This window comes from Emys orbicularis, chromosome 5 (assembly GCF_028017835.1).
Source record: "Emys orbicularis isolate rEmyOrb1 chromosome 5, rEmyOrb1.hap1, whole genome shotgun sequence".
Lineage (NCBI taxonomy): Eukaryota > Metazoa > Chordata > Testudines > Emydidae > Emys > Emys orbicularis.
The window spans coordinates 82026653-82048891 of record NC_088687.1 but is presented as its reverse complement, the minus strand read 5'-3'; the positions used below and the strand labels follow the sequence as shown (position 1 = coordinate 82048891).

At 37.8% G+C, this 22239-nt stretch overlaps 1 protein-coding gene across 8 annotated transcripts in view; it reads right to left on the bottom strand.

The window, feature by feature from the left end:
- The window catches only part of TENM3 (teneurin transmembrane protein 3), a 502096-nt gene that overhangs the window by 64701 nt on the left and 415156 nt on the right, over positions 1-22239 (bottom strand). For 7 of the 8 annotated variants that reach the window (XM_065405306.1, XM_065405307.1, XM_065405308.1 and 4 more), the window contains 4 exons: positions 16192-16338; positions 9185-9401; positions 8041-8160; positions 7360-7621 (listed from right to left, as the gene is read on the bottom strand). In XM_065405306.1, the coding sequence (XP_065261378.1) occupies positions 7360-7621; positions 8041-8160; positions 9185-9401; positions 16192-16338 (746 nt within the window). Of the gene's footprint in view, positions 1-7359; positions 7622-8040; positions 8161-9184; positions 9402-16191; positions 16339-18879; positions 18907-22239 lie in introns of all 8 variants that reach the window. The other variant, XM_065405305.1, reaches the window with a different exon arrangement.

Below are 22239 nucleotides of genomic sequence, written 5' to 3'. Positions count from 1 at the left end.
CTATATTTTTTTCTTTTCTCATTCTATGACCAATTATCACTGACAGCAACTTGGCTCATCTAACAGGAAGCTTTGGATGCAACAAAGCTGTCATTCAAGTAAGGTATATATAGGCAAGCACCTCTCTTCTCCTCCAGTCAGAAACTTCCCACACAGTGTACAATTTCATATTACAGTAGAAAGGAAAGGAGAACTAGGATGGGGAACAGGTTACTAGGACAAGCTCAATTACTGATAAGCAATTCTTAATTGTCAAATATCTGCTCTTCCCACTTCACCAGTCATCACTGAGAGCAGGTGACACACAGTACTGTCATTAAGAAAGTGCTTAAAATTGGTGATATTTGTGTTGCCTCTAAAATTACTTGTGCAATGCCTCAGCCCAAGATGCAGAGAGTATAGTAGATGCTCCTCTGAACTGGAGGGCAAACAAGTCTCTGCAGGCTAAAAATGTAAAAACCCATCCAGAGATATAAGCAACTGAGGACTGTTCCTTTACTAAGACCTTGAAGGCAAAACAACTCTTTAAGATGTTTGAAGGACTCCCATGCTGCACTTAAAAAATGAACTAACAGATGCTGTTCTCTTTTGGGGGGGGGGGGGGGGGGGAAGCAACTTGACTAGAGAAACAAAGGAAAATAACACATCCATAAATGAACACAGCATGATGGTTCCTGTTAGTCCCAAAGTTTACTCAAATCTTCTCTTGCAACCAAAAGGTGTAGAAGAGTAGTGCTAAGTCCTAAAGCATCCATCCACCCGCTTAGCTGAGAGAACAGAAAGTAAACAACAGGCCACTCTGGCGGGCATTTTCACAAAGCTCTACAGTGGGTTTGGATGGCTGTCTCATTAAGAACCAGGAGGCAAATTCAGGTCTTACTGAGATAAAAAACTGACTATTGCTACGGTAAGATTCACAAAGGGGGCTCAGCACTGCAACTCCTAACTTTAGGTGCACTGCTGCTTAGTAGAATCCACAGCCCGGAGGTAGGCACCGTGGCTCCCTATAAAATGCATGGGGAGAGCTAGGCCCCTAACTATGGGATCCACAGCCAGCAAGATGAGCGAGGTGTTGCTTACGTTAGCCACAGGAAATGCCAAGGAGAAGGGTGTGGTTTAAGCACTGCTCCTCAAAGGAACTTAGGTGCCTAAATCTGTATCAGAGGGAGGTGTCCATCTTTGCTTGGGATTTACAGTCATGAGCCCTCTCCTGGAATGAATTGCCTAAACCCTTTCTTGCAAACACAAGTAAGAGAAGCTGCCACATCCTCCCCCTTATAATCTTGAGCCCAGGGGTTAGAGCGCTCACCCTGGATGTGGGGGATGCTGGTTCAAATGCCCCACTTTGTGCGATTAGGAGAAGGGGTCTGAACCCACATTTGTAACCGCTCAGGATAGCACTTAACTTCTGGTTTATGGGATATCGTTGGGGGTGTGTGTCTCAATCTTTTCTGTTGAAGCCGTTCCACTTTGTATAAATACTTAAATGTTCAGTGGACCAGGGTGAGAGAATGACTTTACATCCCAATGGTTCTGGCACTCGGTGGAAGACCACAGTTCAAATCCCAGTTCCAATGATTATTTAATTATGTATACAAAGTTGAACAGCTTCAACAACAGAAACTGAGGGAGACCCTACCAAAGAATACCCTACAGCTCAGTGGTCAGGGTGCTCACTTCTAACGTGGAAAACCCAAGTTCAAGTCTTTGCTCCACAGTAGGCATGGGGGACATGAACCTGGGGCCTCAACATCCTTGGTGAGTGCTCTAACCTCTGGGCCAAAAGGCATAGAGGTGGGGACACCACAACTACCATAATTTTTTGTTAGAAGGCACAGGCACCACCACCACCTCTCCTGCTCCTGTGTTTTGTGTGGGGACTGACCTGTTAGGTGGTCTCTGAGAACGCCTACTGGATTGGGTCTCACAGGGGACACAAATGGGGAATGCTTACTTGATGATCCTTCTAGGTTTTAGGTATGAGCTAGGGGCCTGGGTGTCAGTTCTGATGCAGCTGTGTATATGCTCAGTGGCTGACTTTTAGGCACCTAAGGGACTTTTAGGAGACTAGGGACTTTAGGCCTAGAGACCTGGGGTTGGGCGGCAGCTGAATGGGCATTTTAAGGATCTAAATTTTGGACTTAGGTGCCTAAAATGGCACCCAAATCGCTTTGTGGATCTAGCTCCTAATCCTGGAAATGTAACAAGTCCTTACAAATCACACTGTTCCACTAGATGTGCCCTGTCTTACAGAGCTCCCTGAGAACTTTGGCAATCTAGAGGTGAGTAAGGAGCATGCATTCCAGCTCTCCTCCTGAATTATTAATTCTCTAACCTTATTACTAAAGAGTTAAATCAGCAGGCAAAGACAGAGTTTCTCACTGGTGTCCGGATGGTGAATCAATTCAACGAAGAACTAGAACTAGAAGGTCTTCAAGTACAAAAATCAGAATCCATCAGCTCAGCCACTCTGCTCATACACTAACTTTTTCCAAACGGGAATCAGAGTGTCTTGAAGAATGCTAATTCTACAAGGGGACTAAGTAATATTCCAAATACCAAAATACTGTACTGAACTACTAAATCCCAAAGAATGCACATTGCATTTATGCATGATCAAGCCTCTTAGCAGGACAATTGTGGAACACTAAACCTACAGTACTCAGATAAGGGTCATCTCAGTTTTCACAGAAACAGAGAAAATTTGTCCTCCTGAGAACTCAAGTTGGCCCATTCAGCCATACATGGCCCAAGAGAGCCAACTTACCCATGTTGCAAAATGCCTTAGCACTGCAGTACTGACTATCGTAAATCACATCTCAGGGCTGAATTAAAGCAGTATGGGGCCATAGTGAGTATGGTGAAACTGACTGGGTTGATATGCACTGGTGGTTGCAGGACTGGAGAAGATACAGTCAGAGTGAGGTAAAGAACTCCTTCCCCCTGCTGAGTTTGGCTGCATTGAGCAACTGCCATGAATGCTCGAAGGCCCAAATCCACAAAGGGACTTAGACATTGCCAATGTTGAGTGTTGTAGTGCCTAACTTTTAGATGCCTAGCCACCCAATGGAATTCACAAACCCTGAACTGGGTGCCTTGGCTCTCCATGCAATGCGCAGGAAGAGAGAGGTGCCCACGAAAAGCTTAGGATCCACAAAAGCCAGCATGCTAGGGAGGGTGCTGCCTAACCTAGTGAATAGCAGATGCTGAGGAGAGGGATGGATCCTAAGCCCCACACCTCTAAGTCTGGGCTAGAGGTAGGTGCCTCTCGTTCTGCTTGGGATCCACAGCCAGAAACCTCTCATGGAGTCAGGGGTCAAAGCCATTCCTTGCATTATATAGATACAACAATGATGGGGGCTGTAGAAACGCTTTAGGCAGATAGAAGCACAGACAAACATAAATCAGGATATTTACAGACTCCAGAGGTTTCTGGAGTATAGAAAATAAAAACTGCTGGACCCAAGTTGGAGAGGATAAACCTTGGAGATATTTGATGAAAGGGTGTATATCCAGAACTAGATAAAGTTCTCCAAACTTTAAGGGAAGTCTTAACAAGCTCTGTCAGGGTTTCCTCTCAAATTATTGTAAGGAATCTTGTGAGGAGCAAACCAACAGTTAGACTTCCAATTAAGACCAAATGAATGCTAGAGCTCATCCATAGGACTGAATCGTCAAGAAAACATTAGAACTGAACAAAGATGACACACCTGCTGACTGGTCTCCTAAACATATAGCCCAAACCCGTAAATGCAGGTTCCTGGCCTGGAGGTAGATAAAGCTGCCTGCTTGTCTCACCATTAATGAAACCAATGATAAGTGAAGGTAGTAGAAGAAAAAAATCTTTGTAGTTCCTATGCTCTCATTAGGAGGATGCGGGTCAGGAGAATACACTCTGGGCGCCAAACTGAGCAAGGGCCTGCAGAAACCCTATGTCAATCTAATCACTTTGAGCATCAATGGTATTCAGCCATGGAAGCGTAGGGGAAGGGAAGCCACTAAAGCTCAACTTCAAAATGGCTCCTCGTCAGAGCCACAGAAAGATTCATCCCACCAGCAATAAGGAGTGTTAGACATACCTGGACAAGGTTTATAGTGGGAAAAGAGCTCCTTGCTGTTATGTTGTTTGAGAATCTCCTCGTAAGAATTGCCCCTGAAAAGGGTGGAGAATGGAGGTTTTGGAGGGGGAAGGGAGGTAAATTTGATCGCATAGTTGGAATGGATGATGTATTCCTGACCATTGTATTCCACTCCAGATGTGGAAAAAGAGTGCTAAATGGTGTGTGGGAATTGGCAGGTGGTAGCATCATTGGTTTGCAGCTCTTGAACTCCCATCAAAAGTATCATTTAGATGGGGGCTGAGATTGGGTTGATGATGTTGCCACGGAAGGTGCAGGGAAATGGAACTTCTGAACCTTGTGGCCATAGGCACCAACTCTGTGGGTGCTCCAGGGCTCAAGCACCCATGGAAAAAAAATAGTGGCCAGCTTTCAGAATGGAGAGAGGTAAATAGTGGTGTCCCACAGGGGTGTGTACTGGGACGTCAACATATTCATAAATGATCTGCAAAAAGGGGTAAACAGGGAGGTGGCAAAGTTTGCAGATGATACAAAATTACTCAAGATAGTTAAGTCCAAAGCAGACTGCAAAGAGTTACAAAGGGATCTCACAAAACTGGGTGACTTGGCAACAAAATATAAGAAGAAATTCAATGTTAAATGCAAAGTAATGCACATGACAAAATATAATCCCAATTTTATATACAAAATGATGGTGCCTAAATTAGCTGTTACCTATCACGAAAGAGATCTTGGAGTCATTTGCAGTACTCTGGAAGCACTATGTTTCCAAAGTATTGCAAATTTATATGAATCCTTCTCACTGTGCCTGTATCATCCTGAACTCATTCTCCAGCTTCAGAAGACTTAAAAATCATCTCCAGTCATCAATGGGACAGACACAACTGAATAATGTAACTGTCCTTAATGTGCATCAAGACAATACCAGGGAATTAGATGCAAATAAGATTGCTGACATTTTCATCCAGAAAGCAACAGTGAGACATAATGTCTTTAAACTGGGATGCTAGTGAAAACAGCTTGTAGATGATTGCAATGATTCTAATATACTGTAGCCACTGTCCTCGATGTATCTGCTGCATCTACTTGTGACTGAAGAGTGGTCCTGGCAACCAATTGGCCTTCCTCAGTGAGAGCCTGAAATCGAGCTCTCTCCTTGTTGATGAAGTCCATGGATTTGGAATCATAGGACTGGAAGGGACCTCGATAGGTCTTCTAGTCCAGTCCCCTGCACTCAAGTATTATCTACAATAATTCAGGTAATGATATTTAGCTATCAGTGCTTGGTAACTGGCTGTCCTGAACTGAAGTCTAGTAGAAGCGACTTTTGTGTGCTGCATTAACTCTAGAGGTAATGCTTCATCATCCCCTAAAGGTACTGTTTCCAGAAGAACACTCTTAGGGTTACAGTACCTTTAAGGGATGAAGTGTTACCTCTAGAGTTAATGCAGCACTCCATTCTGCCCTGCGTGTGGTGCTGAGTGTTGCCACTCCACATTAGAAGGATGGCTGATTAGCAGGGAACTGGGGAATTGCTCCTCTATGTTTTCTGTGCCAACTCCAATCTCCCCTACAGTAAATCTGGCTCTGGCTCTTTTCAGAAAAACAACTGTAAGCATTCCTCAGAAACTTAATGGATAGTTTTTGAATAGAATAAGCTGCAAATCTGAATTTGTACTGGGAGATGTAGCATTATGCACATGCTTCTGACATTAGAATCTGACTGTTATGGGGTATATTATTCTTGATATATTTGTGTAACTTCCATTAGCAGAAATAGGAGTTATGTGTATTCACTGAGTGGAGAAAACAACCCTTATTTTGTATTTTTGCACAGGGTAATGATTAGCTTTTTGCATGAATAATTAGTGTTTTAACTTAATCAAAAAGTGCTCACATTAGCATAGGTCAAACAATAAGCCAGGTGTGAAGATGGCTTTTTTTGGGGGGTGGGAGGGTGTTTTTATTTTTTATATATGTATATATAACAAAGAGCTTTTAAGGCTCTTTACAACTAGCATTGTACATTATTACTTTTCCTTGTTTTATAATAATATATTTGCTACTTCCCATCAATTTTTGGGATCAAATCTATCATATGCTGCCACAACATGAAAATTGGAGCTATTTTGAAATGGATTGTATTATGCAAATAATTTTTGACCTAAGTTGAAGCTATCAAATGTAGAGAAACAGTACTGAAGGATAAAAGCATGTACTGGGTAGCCTAGTTTAGGCTTAAATATATTTAATTGCAATTTGTTTATACTTTACCAGTTCCTACCATGAATTATTTAATTGTTTTGTCCTTTTCTTAAAAGCTCTAAATGCAACCAATTTTAATTGCACCTGTGATGTTCCCCCTCAGGAAGCAAGGATATTTTTTCCTGAAGAGTTATGAAAACATGTTCTACACAGTTATAATGAATCAAACAAGCAAACAAACAAAATAGCTATTTTAGCAGGAAAATCCTTGCCAAAAATAAATCACACGATGATTGTCATTTCTTAAAATGCAATTCTATTTGGGAGCAGAGGAAAATTATGTTAGTGATTAGTTATTTGAGATTAGGGAATGTAATGTAATCTATATTAGAAACACAAAATCTTCAGAGCATATATTTTTAGTTCAAAACAACTTTTTGCTAACTTTAATCCAACTTTAGGTCTTGCTCCTACAAAGTGCAGAGGTGTAAAAGGCTTCAAAAGGTACTGAGAGTGCTCAGTGCCCTGCAAGATCATGTCCTTAAATATCACAAATATGAAATTTCTCACTTACTACTGAAAAAATACAAGTGTACATAATATTTATTAACAATGAATTGATAACATTAACCAAACTATAGTCCTATAAGGGTTTTGCACTACAATAAAAAAAACTCATCTCTCACTTTCAATTTTGTAGGTGTGTTCTCAAAAAATAATAATTTTTAACACTAAGGGCTGCTCAAAGTCAAATACACAAATCTATGCCCATTTTGAACATACAGGATATGATGATCCTGCAAGGCAATGCACAGCTGAACATCTGTCAGTTCATGACACGCAGTATCTTATAATTATGGCATGCACGTATACAAGTCAAGTATTTGCATGTGTGATACTTTCGTGCACTGGATTTTGAAAATAAACAATATTGATGTTAACTTACTCACATATAGCACTTTTTCACTAATTATTCAATATTCTTTATTATTATAAATCAGCAGCATATATCTTCTTTATGATAATCTAAAACATATCTGATAGAAAATGTTATTTAGATTGAAGCACATTGTACCTGTGTCTCAGGGATAATGGGATTGTCTTCAGGAGAAATCCTAAAGAAAGTGGATAAAGGTGATGACACAATGACAGGGTTTGGCCTCACAAATCCACTCAGATCACAGCTGGGAATGTCATTCTCTTCCTTCTTCATGACCAGGGTATCCATGACATAAAAGACATTCCATGGAATCCACACTGTGTGATACTGTGTGAGGAATGGTGATCGTTCAAACACCAGAGTTAGAGATGCACCACCATTTGCCACCAAATCAAACCTAGGAGAAATCATAAGGTTATTCAGCAAAGTAAAAAGAAGTCACATACTGTGCAAAGCCATTTACAGTTTGCATTTTATGGATCTGATTCTTCATCCTGTTGCTCCAGTTTTATGCCAATGTAACGCAACTGGAAGCAATGGAGAAGTAAATCAATTACATTGGTGTAAAACTGGGGTAAGAGAGTGGAGAATATGGCCTCTGTGTTTAAATAACCAAGAACGTTTTCCTCTCTCAAAATAATAATTAAAAAAAATAATCAACAAGTAGGAAAATGTCTGATAACTGTTTTTGCAGTATTTACAAAGGAACAGTTTGCAGTGATAGTGTCTACAACTCCTAGTGTAACAAGCCTCTCTAATTAAGTAAAGCTGCAATCTCCATATTCTAATGATAGAAGTGGTTGGCAGCAAACTTACATTCCATCTTGGCGAGTGATTGTGTAACCATATTCTGGATAATGTAAAAAGGAGACATTAACTCCAATGAGTGGCGTTCCATCGGCAGTTAATACTTGGCCCCTGATGACAGATGCAAGGCTGTGGGAAAAGGTGCAGAATTAGATTATGCATTTATTTGCTCAGATATTGCTAGCATGATTATCAGTAATACAACTTAAAAAAACAAACACACCATTACATGGCATCTATGTAATCCATGCTGAAACTCTGCCAAGCCATCGTCCTCTTATAAGCTCTAATTTACATTCTCTAACTGCTTCTATATTTACCCTGTGTTTTAATTTGGTGCAGATTGTCTTGAGAGAGTTACCAAGACCAGTAATTTAGGGATGAATTTTTAAAACTTATAAATTCTAGACTTTCCTTCTCTAAGTCATATCTCTCACACTTTCATAAAGAAAAATGTACTTTCCAATTAATTCCAAGGCAATCTGTAACTCTGTAGGGACAAGAAGTATAAAATGTAAAAGGGGCAATAAGGAACATTAGTTCACCAACTTTTAATCAATTGCTGTGCTGAAATGCATCAAATGCTGCTAACTGCAGATTCAGGAATGCTAGTGTAAATCATCTTCTTTCACTCAGTGAGATGTAAGACACCTGCTTTCAGTTACTCGTTTATTTTTAGGGCATTACTACTCTGTAAAGCACCAGTCAAACTGTATATTGCAACCATACTATCATGCACTTACCAATCCTATTACATTAATTCATAATTAATATTATTTACTGAACTCAGCTTAAAAAGTGCACCTCTGCCTTTCCTTCTGGGGTGTTTTCAGTGGTTTGATATATTGCCAACTGAGCTAACCCAAATCAACTGGTTAAATGAAGATTTATTTAATCCTGAATGAAATAGCCTCTTAGAACCCAGGTATTAACATGGTAAAGTGTGTGTAACTCACTAGCGCTAGCCATTTTAATTTTTGTAAGAAATCAGGTAAAATAGTCATGTTAATATTTAAAAAAAATAATGTTGCATTTGTTGAAAGCCCACTCCATTAAATGTCACAATTGCAGAGGACATCCTAACAATGTGAATCACATATACACTTTAAAATTTCATTTTATTCTCATGAAGGAATGATCCATTCATATTCACCTCTTATTGAACGGACTTTCTCCAGGTATCACATGGGTGCTATCCGGCCCTGTAAGAAAACTGATCCGATCATAAAAAGATTTGGCAGCTTGCTGAGATGGTGATTGTTGGCTTTGGCTAATGATATCTTGGGGATCAGGCAGTCCACGACAATAGGGCTGATTTTGGCAGGAACTCTGCAAGCAGCAGTCGGGATCCATGCAGTCAATTAATCCATCTGTGGGCAGAAATTCAGACAAATGAATAATGCTTCTTTCTGTTCTTTATATCTGAACGAGCAATTAGACACACTTTTCATTCAGAGGGATTTAAAAATTATTACAGTATGAAAGAATATCAGTAGTTTAGATTTTTAATAATTCACTTTCAAGAAATGAAAGGCCCAATCTTGTACTGAGCTCCCAAACTCCCATGGAAATCAATGGGAATTGAAGCCACTCAGCATCTTGCAGCTTTAGTCCCCATATTAAAAATATTTATTAAATTTTTTGCTTATTTAAAACAAAACAAAGCATTTAGACTCTCCAGACACAGCTGACTTATAAATATTAAATACTTTTTATGGGGGTTAAGTAGCTTTTATGCAAGGTCATTTGGTATGCAAGGAAGAGAAACAGGTAACTCCCACTCCACTGCTTTCTTGAACCTATATAATGTATCTGTGCTGCAAGTAGCTTTAAATATTAAAGAACATTTATCAAGCTAGATTTTTTTAACTTTGGAAGAAAGGGTTTGCAGCTACTGGCAAAGGTAATCTCCACAAGTCTTTTGCATAAAAATGTATGAGAGCAAAATCTGTGTTAAACATTTTATATTTTAATTCATGAGCAGCTGATGCTGAATGTTAGCTAACACAAACATGCTTTACGTACACATGTGGATTTTTTTTTATGTATAGATACAGCACATTCACATATGATACAGATTAAACCTGTCATCTTTAGAAATCTAATATGGTGGGGGATTAAAATCAAACTCAAATAGATTACTGTTTAATTAGCTGCAAGTAAAACAAGTCTGGAAATGTTAGCTACAGAAAATTTTCTAGGTAATTTAATACAGTATCATAGAGCTAATAATTGTTTTCCCCAAAAGAGGAGCAAGGCTGAAATAGCTCAAGCATATTATCATTCAATTTAGATAAGGAAAGAGGACTGTATTTTACAAAAGAATAGAAAATATACTGATACAGCAGCTTGAGGAAGCCTATGATAGTTCCATTTACAAAACAGCTAGCTTTATTATTAAAACTAAAACCACACACGCAAATCAACCATGGTTATATTAATGCATTATGTGCTAAAATGATACAAGTTTTCTTCCAAATGTAGCTTATGCTGCATTTTGCTTAAGAATTTCTTTACTACACGGAACAGAGTTAGTGTCCTGGCATAGTATTAAGGGCCTGATGACCCATTTCTTGCTCACATAAAACTCCCACTTCAGTCAAACAACATCAGTGGGCACTTCAGGAGTGGTAAAGGAGTGACGACTCAGACCATACATTGAATTAAGAAGAAGCATTACTGATAATACCTGGGAGGATTTTCTTCAGACTGATTCCATTAAAATATGAAAGCTTTCATAACCAAAATATTCTGATACCATATTGGTTTTGGCTGGACTAACGTGGGTCAGTATTAAAACCCAGAACAGTCACGGCTAAAGGCTTTGTTTTGATTTTTACATTTCTATGTCCTCCCTCAGGCAATATTTGGTACAGTTGCCAAAGAGAAATGCACAAATTTAGTCATTCATCTTTGTTAGTTTATAAAAAGCAAATGTACATCTGGTGTGTAGTCTGCAGGTCATAAAACTGCATGAGATTGACATCTTCTGAACTAATCAGCTGGAAATGCATTTTTACAAGCCTCTCTGCTAACATCAATCAGAGAAAGAATCTCATTTTCACCAGCCAAGATACAGGTACACACTGTTTGTTATTTTTCTGTGGAGTTTATCAGCAACTTGCCCAAGCGAGTGACGGATGGTTATGAATCTGGCTCTCTATAACTTAAGATAACATTTTTCATTCTTTCTCTATACTTATATAGCTAGTGCTGTCTAGTGATACTAAGTTGTCTGTCTATTGCCCTCTGTGTCAAAAAGTAAAATAGCCTTGGTGGAATAGCTCAACAAAATCATTGACGTATTTTAGTTTAGCCTAAAATTATTAGACTTCACTTAGCTGCTATATTTCTCAGAGTTAAAAGAAAAAAATACAAAGAAAATCAAAGATACTCCAGTTCAATCAATAATCATTACCAATTCAAGAAGACTACTTTGTATTTTTGATTCTAGATATAAGTTGTTCTTTTATGTATAGCAGGTATGTATATATTTGTGTAGAGAAAATCTTCATCCATTCAGAAAGTTTAAAATCTTGTAATAAAAATCTTGGCTAGCTGTACTTTTTCCTTAGCTGAAACATGCACCGAACTGCAGCAGGATACGGTCTTGTTTTAAGAACTGCTATCTCTAGAGATTAATAAAAAGGCACTGAAGGGAGGGGTCAGTACTCCCCCAAGGTGTGTTTTGTCCCATTGTCCCGGCCCCACCCCCTGGAAAATCGGTATGTTTGGGAAGTAAATTCAAAACAGAAGATAGATAAGAGACCTACAAATGATAAGCCCCGTTTTTAAAAGAAACACCAATTAACTAGGAGGTTGATGGGGACTATTTCCCAAAGGTGCATTTTAGAATTAAATTCTGCAAAGTTGGCCAAGGAAGGATGGCAACATCACTTAACCCCCATAACTGACATTCCTTTTGAAATGCTATATACTATGGAGTCAGGGTATAGGAAAGGCATTTTTTGCATAGATTTATTTCACTATAAGTCGACTTTCATGATTAGTGGAAGTTCCAGCTCTTTTTGACTGCTTTCAAGGTCACATATAGCTCAGAATAGGACCCAATCCAAATCTCCTATTTAATCAGTGAGAGTTTTCCCATTGACATTAATGATAGGCAAACCAGGCTGTTACTGTATAAATCAGCGCTATAAAACTCCACAGAAGGTTGCTGCTGAGACTGAGTGCCTGCTGAGTTTTTAAATGGCTTGGAGAACCTGTAGAGCTGATAAAGCCTGCATATTTTCTCCTGCAGAAATAAGCTCTGTAGGCTCCTTGCCCAAGCAACTTTTTATTTTGAGGAGCTTCCCAAGATCTACAGACTCCTAATAGATATTTCAGTCCCTCATTGCTCCTTATACTGTGTATATGGAGTTGTATTTCATGATAAACTGATTGCAACTGAGAAAAAAGACTTCACTTTCATTTCAGAAGATAAGTGAGATCCTTATATGTAAATTTTACTTTACTCTGAGCCATAACTAGCTGATGATTTTTATATGAAACCACAATTGACTTAAATGGAAATTCTACATACATGATAATGATAAAATATGGGTCTTTTTTATATAGTGTAATACAGGAGCAATTTTTCTAAGTGAGGAAGTACAAGCATCCTCTGTCTTTGGCTGCACATGCTTTGTTCCCACTAAATTCAAATGGAGTCCCTTCCCTCCTCACAAGTACATTAAGAGCAGAATTCAGCCTATGCTCATTGTGTGCATCCACACTCCACTACAGATTGTTAAAATGTGAGCTAAATCTCAGAAATTGGTATCCACCCTAAACCCAGGAAGTTTAAGGAAAAAGTCACCCTTCCTTTAAAAGACAGGGTGCAATCCATAGTGTAGTATGGAACCCTACAGCAAAAGGCTTATATAATATCCACTCCAGAAATATGGCAACAATGCTTAGAAAAAAACGTGTTTAAAAATACTCCAATTCTATAGCTGAAGTCAATGGGAGTTTTGTGCTCTGAGAGGTTACAAAATCAATCACAAGAACAGCTAGGAATCAAAGCAACAGCATACAGTATTTAAAGTTACATTAAGCATAGTATCTAATTTAGCTAGCAACCAAAACAACAATAATTATTTAACTACTGAATCTAACAGAACATAAACCACAGTGTCCAGAATAGTCACCGCTATAAATTCAGCAAATGTGCTCAGAATATTATATCTCCTAAAATAAACAAATACAGCTAAGAAATGTCTTTTTGCTACTACCTAATGTGGTCTGGAATCTGGATGGCTTATTGGGAAATTAGCTGCTTGATTGCTAGAACTCTTGGTGATTGGAGAAGCAACACACCTCTCTCTAGGTTGACTTCTAACAAAGAGGCACTTACTTTTCCCTGTTTCTCTTTCAGTACCCTTTGAGCTGGGTTATTTATTTATTTATTTAAATTATTTTGAATCCTTTCCACTGGGGCCAATCAAGGTTTGAAATTAATAAAAAACCTTTTGCTGTGGTATATAGATTAAAAAACAAACTAAACAAACAAACACCCCAGAAACACTAATGGAACAACACACTCAAGAGTAATATTATCACACAATGTGACTCAAACCCCACCGCAACAACATTTTGCCAACCCTCTTTCCAGATGGAGCTGTGAAATGTTAATCATGAAAATAAAGAAAATAGGAACTAAAATAAAAAGCTTCACCATCCTAAAAGTCTTAGACCTTTGCTTTTGCTTTATCATTCATTTTTCTTATTTCTTTGTATGAATATTTTTCTGTGTTTTCTTTCATTCTTTTTTCTCTTTGCTTCATCAATTTCTGGGCTCGTGTTTTTTTTCTCATCCTACTACTTATTCTCTCTTCTTTCCTCTTTTCTTGTGCTTATTACTGTCTGAAAAACATCTCCTTTTTTCCTTGATCTGTTTATTTTGTTTTTTTTCATTTCCCACTAGTTTTCTCTCCCTGGTATGCTATTTGCTATTGACTCTCTCCTTTAGTTTCTGATATCTTACCTCATTCTGTTTTCACTCATACTTACCCAATCTGTTTTCTTCTGTCTTTGGACTTCTACCTTCTCTTCCTTCTTCCTTAACATCACCTACTTTCTCCCTCCAAGTTGTTCTTGTTCTAGTCCATCTATTTTTCTCTTTTTCCTTATTTTCTTCATATTCTTTCATGTTCACAATTTTTCATCTCTCCTCTTCCGTCACAAACACCTTGTTTGTCTAAACATGATTCCCTGAGCAGCACTTGTTAGTTGCTATAGTCTAAGCCAGGTCTACACTAAAAAGTTAAGTTGACCCAGCTACATCGCTCAGGGGTGTGAAAAATCTTCCATTTACCTGACTACCACCTCCTGGGCAGGGGGACGAACTACAATGATGAGAGAACAACCTCTGTTGCTGTAGTGAGTGGCTACACTGAAGTGCTACAGAGGCATAGCTACAGTGCTGCAGTGTTTTAACTGTAGATGTAGCCTAAGGGTATATCTACACTGCAAAAAGAAACCCACAGCAGTGAGTCTGAAACCTGTATAAACTGACTCAGACTCATGCTAAAGGGCTAAAAATAGCAATGTACTTGTTCCTCCTTGGGCTGGAGCCCAGACTCTGAAACATGGTGATAGGGTTGGGTCTCAGAACTTGAGCTACAGCCCAAGTGAGAATGTCTACTCTGCTATTTTTAGCACTGTAGCACAATCAGAGTCAGTTGACCAGCGGTCTCAGACTTGCTATGGGTGTTTTTTTTTTTTTTTTTTGCAGTGTAGATGTACACTAAAGCTACATTCTCTCCTGTTATAAACTGTCACAGCTCCACTGATGTCTAGTTCATTGATTCCAGTGGTGTTGTGCCAACTTACACAGGGCAGAGAGATTGGTCCAATATTGGCTCACTGCCCAACTGAACCAACTGGTCACTAGAGCCTAATGGGTTTATGGACCCAAATCAGGACCCAAACTGTGAAACGTATGAAAAGTTAACTCAAAATATAAAATAAACGATATAGAAGTGTTGGAAATAAACATTTATCTTAACATACAATCTGAAAAATAGAAAATAAACTTAGCAAAGATGTTTTGACAATAATGTTTTCCTCATGTATGATCTCAACGGTAAATGTTGTTGTTACTACTATTCTTTATTATGTGTATGACTGAGATCAGGGCCGCATCATGCTAGACAGAAGCAAAGAGTCTATGAGGAAGGGAATTGGAGCAAACAGCCAGTCAGAACAGGGAAGGAATGTCCAGAGCAAAAACTGAAATTGGGCACTGATGACATAATCAGTGTCCAAAGGTCCTTATTGCAGCTGCTTACCTCTGCTTCTTCTGGCTGAGCTTCTGGGTTGCCCCTCCCAGCAGTTTCATTTCCCCAGACTCACAAAGAGGCAGGGGGGTGGGGATGGGGATGGGGTTGGGGTAGGAGGCTCTCCCCTGCAGAGTTCTGAGATGCTGGGGGAGAGAAGCTACAGGGGTAATGTGAAGTTCAATCTAATATTTTATTATATTATTTCCTTCACATGGTAGATGTGATTCTGAAGTTATATCTACCTTTTATATCTCTTTTAGGCCCCAACCCTGCAGTGAGATGTACGCAGGCAGATCCCTGAAGCCAGTGGTCCTGCATGCATGTCATTGTGGATTGGGGCCTTGTTATCTAAAAAGAAATATTCAGTTTTTGGATAAGTGACAGAGCACAGGATAGCAAGTAAAAGAATGTTCATTACCTGCCTTCACAGGTTATGGATAAATGAGATCCATACTCTGGGCACACATCCTGTGATGCAATTACACAGTCCTTTCACTCAATGATATTCCTAATGAAGTCAATGGAAATGTAGTCTTAGTAAAGATTTTAGAACTGTTCTGTATTTGTGTACAATATGTTTCTAATGCTCAAGGAATTAAGACCCTACTGTTTGTCCTTGCATAAAATAGCGTTATCGGGAATCTAATGTGTCACTAATTAATTTCTAAATACATCTTTGTAACCAACTCTTAAGGGTTTGCTGGCATCCCAAATGAAGGCAGTAAATGTTGTAGTACCATCTATTTTTACATGCATCTCATCAAGCTAGTAAAATATATGTATGATTCTCATAGCAGTATTTTTTCACCTGATTGTAAAATTCTTTGCTTCTCAATATATTTTCCACAGTGTTAAAATTTAACTCTGTATAACTTACCTCCTTCATTGTCCTTACTATCAGTGCACAGAGTTTCCATGGCTACATCACATCCTGCTCCTCTCCAACCTGGCTGGCAAACACAATGCCAACCATTTTGGTCCAATGTACATCTTCCATTACTATTGCACAGACCAGGGCAGCCCTCTGTCAAAAGAGACAAAGAAGGAAACCACAAGTGATTTAAATATTGCAATTATTTTCAGTCTAAAAAAATACAAACAGGGGACACTTACTGGGAACAGGCCTTTATAACAGCACAAATACTGTAATTGCACATGGAGAGGAACAGCAACAATACCGAGGGAAATCTAATTCTTAACAAAGTGGCATCTTTGATTGGCCTGACACTTGAGACACCACTTACCTGTGCAGGCAGGAAATATATGCAACAATCCTCTAAAATACCTGCAGGCCAGACAAAATTAAGTTTTTATTTTCTTTGAGAAAGTAACAAGAGAGGAGCGCACAGCGCAAAACACAGTCATGTAAAATGATACCATTTCTGTGCTTGTGGTATAGATTAATATTTGCCCTGTGCAATATTGGTCACTTGCTGGTATAGATTTTGTTAAGCTCCTCGTTACTTTAAATAAATCCCTCCAGATTCTGAAGTATGAAAGTGAGTATGATTCTATGCACGCAGTAAAAGAGAACATTAATTTTATCTGGTCTCAGAGTTGCCGTATATTCATGTGAAATTACAGTGCATTAAATAATCACACAAAGTATAGGCCAGTTTTAATGACTATACTTTATGCCAAAAGTACATTCCTTTTCACAGAATAAGCAAAGCCCAGGAAATAGTGAAGCAGCTTAGCATCTATTCTAACAAACATTAGGATTCAGGCTGCATACGGATGGGACAGGACTGACAGGATTTCCAACTAAATGTAATAGCTGTGCGTATTTGATTACTTAGGACGGACAAAATGAAATACCATAAGGACCACAATAAAACATTGATAGACTGAACAAAAAACACGGTAGTGACGTGCTTCAAGACAGATAGCGGAGAGTGATTCTTTGTGACAATCTCCCTAAGGCTTTTGTGCTGTTACCTTTATATCCTATCTTGTCTGCTTTTATGGCCAAGGAGGGAAAATTTGGGAAACAATTAAAATAATTTAATATATCCAAAATCTGTAATTGTTTTCAGTCTAACATTACATAAAAACAATATCTGTCACTTCCTACTGATGAAATCTGGCATGCAGCCAACATGATCTGTATGAGGATGATGACACTTTATAAATACGTAGATTCTAGTTCCTTATCTATGATAGTGATAAGACATTGACAGAAGCAAGTACAGAAATGGTATTAAATATCCTAAGAAGAAGTGGTGGCTACAAATCAGATATTTTTGGACACAACAGTTATTTGTAACTTTACACAGTATAAAAATAAATAAAACTTGCCACAGCATTTTTTTATTTTTATTGGTTTTGCTTTATCTACCTATATGTAAACTAGAAAACTGCCTGGTTTTGGTTAATGTTTAGTCACTCTTGGAACAATCTGTTCAAGATAATTATATTAATTTTTCTTCTAAGGAATTATTAATTTACTGACTCCCTTCTCCACCTATGTAACGTGAAATAAAAACAATTCTATGGGGCACTGTCTTTTGTAAAATGTTGAAGGTACAGAAGGAAGGGAATCATAACAGCCTCTCATAACAAGGTATGATAGAGTTATACTTATGGATATCATGTCATCATGCCAGGCTGAGATTAGTCTTGCTGCCCTTTTTCTTTTCAGGCTGCAGTTGCCAACTGTATTTATTAACTGTATGTGCAGAAGGCTAATTTTGCTTCTGAATACATTTCTTCTGCTTTGTTTATAGAAGACAGAGATTTAATTCCCCTACTGACAAAGTGTTACAGAAGTCACCTGAGTACACTCAAGACTTATTGTATGAAAGCCTGGATATTGTCATGAATATTGCCATATTCTAATGAAAAAAGCACAAAAAAGGAATAGAAAAAAGGTAATTTGGGGAAAGAGGGATAGGGATTTTCTTTTTGGAAGTATTTTTTCACCTAATTTTTACCATAACTGAAGATATGAGAAACTCTGCTGTTTTATGTTGGGCCTTATTCTGTCCATGAATTTTGTATCCCTGATCCATTCCATTGCAAACATTATAAGGGTTTTTACAGCTTCTCATATAAAACTTAAAATAGGATTTCACATAGATTTTCAAACATTTAGAGAAAGAGAGGCAACAGAATGTGTATACAAAATTAATTGGGTTACTCTCTCTTTATTTAATCAAATTATGCATTAGAATTGATGGTTTCTTACTCTGTGACAAGAGTGTCAGTTTGCTTCTTTTCTTAAATATTTAATGCTTCGCAACTAAGTGCCCAACTAGCAGGATTAATAAAACGAACAGCAAATGCACTATCTTCAGTTTTTGGTTTTGGAAAAAATTAATGTATTTATACAGTATATATAGAAACGTATGTAACAATTAGTTAAATGTTCATGTGTGACACAAAAGGTTTAGTATTTTAAGTTTGAGGTATGTATTAAAAGTAATGTGAACCAAATTTATAATTCATGGAATACACATAAGAAAAAGTTGCTTTTGCCAAATCTAGTGCAGTGGTCACTATAAATATAAATATATCAATAAACATGTAGGCATAGGCAGGTCAACAAAGAGCAAATATACAGTACCTTTAACTATCTTATCCAAATAGTGAGCTTGAGAATTAAAAAGGAAAAAAAAAAGAACAGACAGACATTTCAGAAGTGTCACATAGGACAAGAATTGTTCAGAATTCACATGCAAATAGAGCAGGTGCAGCTGACATGAGAGAGACCTTACAGCACACAACAGAAATGTATTTCATAGCTTCTAAAAATGCACAATATTATTTTTCAGCAAATGTAGTCATGATTCTATGAAACACTCAGCATTTAAAAACAAGGCTACAGAATAAACAGATGCTACCTTTCAAAGACTGGGTTTTTCTTTTTTTCTTCTTCCTTCTGACTGCTTTAGTCATATTTTGACTTTTATGTAGGACAAATATGAAAGCTAGCAAAGAAATATGATTTTAATGCAACTTAGATCAGTTACTTAGTTTATGAACTTTAAAACACTGACCAGGCAGGAAGATCATGTATTGCTCAGACAATATAACCAGCACTATATCTTAATTCTGATCTGGATTAGTAGCATTTTAGGGAGGAATAATTTGCCTCTGCTTTAGCTAAACCCAGTTATTCATCTGAGCACACACAGCTAATTATGCAAAACAGTGAGCTACATTATGGGATTTTGTGTGGAGGATAGTAGTCTAGTAGTGATGAAGTTGAAATTACCAAATCCATTTCATGTAGAAAGAAGGCTGGTGTTAAACTAAGGTTTTAGATGTATAAAAATAAATAACATTGAATATCTAAGAATAGCAAGAATCCAACCATAAGTAATGATATCTAGAAAGAGAAGAAGCCACTAAGACATGTTAGTTGTATTCTATACCACTTAACCTTTTGGTAATTGACATCTGGAAATTTGGAAGTGGGGTTAGGGGGAGGACGGGAGAAAATTTCAGCTTCCTAGGCTTTGAGGAAGAAAATGTAAGATGCTCAAAGCATAACTTATTCTTGATAATGAGAAGGTTAAAAGTTGATAGGACAAGATGTAAATAGTAATAACAGGACTTTTAAGACAGTAACTACAAAGTAAATATCTTTTCATATAAACCACAACTAAAAAGAAAAGAGCTATACCTGCATTTCAATGTGGGCCCAATTCTCCCCTCATCTACACCAGTGTTACTCCACTGAGTTTAGTGGGGTTGCTCTTTGATTACTCTCTGATGTGCATGAGAGAAGAATCAAGTCTTGTCCATATGAACTGTGAGCACTAATATTTGTTTGAAGATTACATGCAGTATATTTTTGCTACTGATATATTTAAAGTATTTACACACATGAAGATATAGCACGTTATGAACAAACAGCTTAATAAGTGGAATAATAAAATAATAAACAGTTATGGAATGGAAAATAACAAAAATGAAATGGAAAAAAACCCAAAAAACTGGGAAAAGCATGTTTTTATTAAATGAGCTGACCATGCAGCATTGCCTGCCTGAATGGTACCAAAACTAAGGAGAGGATCATATAGTAAAATATTAAATGCAAGGGTAAAGGGACCAGAGGATCTCTAATTACTTTCCTCTGCCCACCAAGAGGCTCCTTGGTGGGATTTGGGACAATCTATCTAGTGTCAGCCACTGGCACATATATATTTATAAGGACTCCCTTGCCTGTTTCTTTCTGGTATTCTGGTATGATAAAGCACTCTCATGAGCAGTTTGGCTAATGCCAATAACCAGGAGCCAAAAGGTTAGCTGCAGTATCACATGATGAAATAGAAAAGAGGCAGTAAAACAAATCTATCTGGGTGCTATGTTGACAGGGTCAGGAGGGAGATGTGTCCAGACCTCCTCAACCAGCAGGCTGGCAGATTGATGCAGGGTTTAGGTGTAAAGTATGTTAAAAAGTTTGATGGTGTGAGGGGGGTAAAAGGAATTCTCATGGCTCTGAATGGAATGTGGAAAAATACAAGCAGAGGTGTAAAATTCCAAAGATTTTCTAGTATTATTACAAAAACAAACAACCCCCCCCCCCAAGTATATATTGCATTCACAGATTGTGCAGTATAACAAGGTACATATTTAACAAGTGGCAGATACATTTCCCTTATAAATTGTCCTGCAAAGAATTGTTAATGCTGGTTGGAAAATTCACATTTACCACTGTATGTTTCACCACAGATCACAAATCAGACTTTTTTTTTTTAATTTAATGTTTCCCATTAGTCTTCCATTAGAGATATAAGTAGGTAACATCCTGAGCGTATTCATATGCTAGTTTCTGTAGATGTGCTAGAACAGCTACAGTCTGCAAATAAGTATATATTAAATCCATTTATTCCAATCAGCTCCTGTTTAAATCAGCATGAGCAGCATACCCATTGATTTGATATTCCTTAATTGGTACTCACTGCACTGTTTTATTACTGATTACCCTGTCATAAAGGATTATAACAGTGACATAATTTTAAATGCTGTATAACAAATTCATATTCTTATTAATTTATTCATACACTTTACGAGAGATTTTCACTTACCATAATCTTTCTAGTTGAAGATTAGAATATAACATGCCAAATATTCTGTTTAGTAAATAGTCTTGTCAGGAAGTCGATCTAGTCTGATAATATGCCAAAATACTTTGCCAGTATTAACAGTTTTTTCTTCAGACTGGGAACATAAACATTGTTCTTAGGAAAATTAGTTATGGGTTTTACTATTTAATTTTTCCTGTTCTGGGAAGTTTGCTAAAAGGAAAAAATAATTTAATCTCTCATATAAGTTTGGCTCCATAAAAACCACATGAGCATGCCTTGAATGATTCCAGAATGGAGACTATAATATGGGTATTTGCCTTGGCTACACATAGCAGGCTTTAGGCAAAATGATTTAACGGATGCCGTGGATTAATGCTGGGGGAGGACGATGTGGAATGAGCATACCTGTGTGTGGAAGAAGTACGAAATGAACTTCACAAAAATAGCAGACACATGGATGGATCATTAACAAACAGTTCAGCATCGATATAGCTGTATAGTACTAACACTTAATTTCATTTTGGAGCCCAATCGTCCCAAAAGAGGTGTGCAAAACTAACTGCAGCATGTTTCCTTTTCATCCACTGTACAAAATAATCCTTACAGTCCATAAACCTAATTATGGACTCATTTACAGCGGTGTAAATCCAGGGCAACTTTGCTGAATCAAGAGTTACTTCACTATAACTAGGAACAGAATTTTGCCCCATGACACCATCTATCAAGAAGCAAGGAAGTAAAAAAAAATAAAAAAAAAAATCAACCAATCAACAAAACCCTGTCAGTCTAGGCCAGCATAAAAGAGTGAAGCTGCAAACATCCTCCTTCATCTTTTTTGCTTCCTTCATCTTGGAGGACGCTCACATTCCTTCCATGCTCTAGCTCTGACT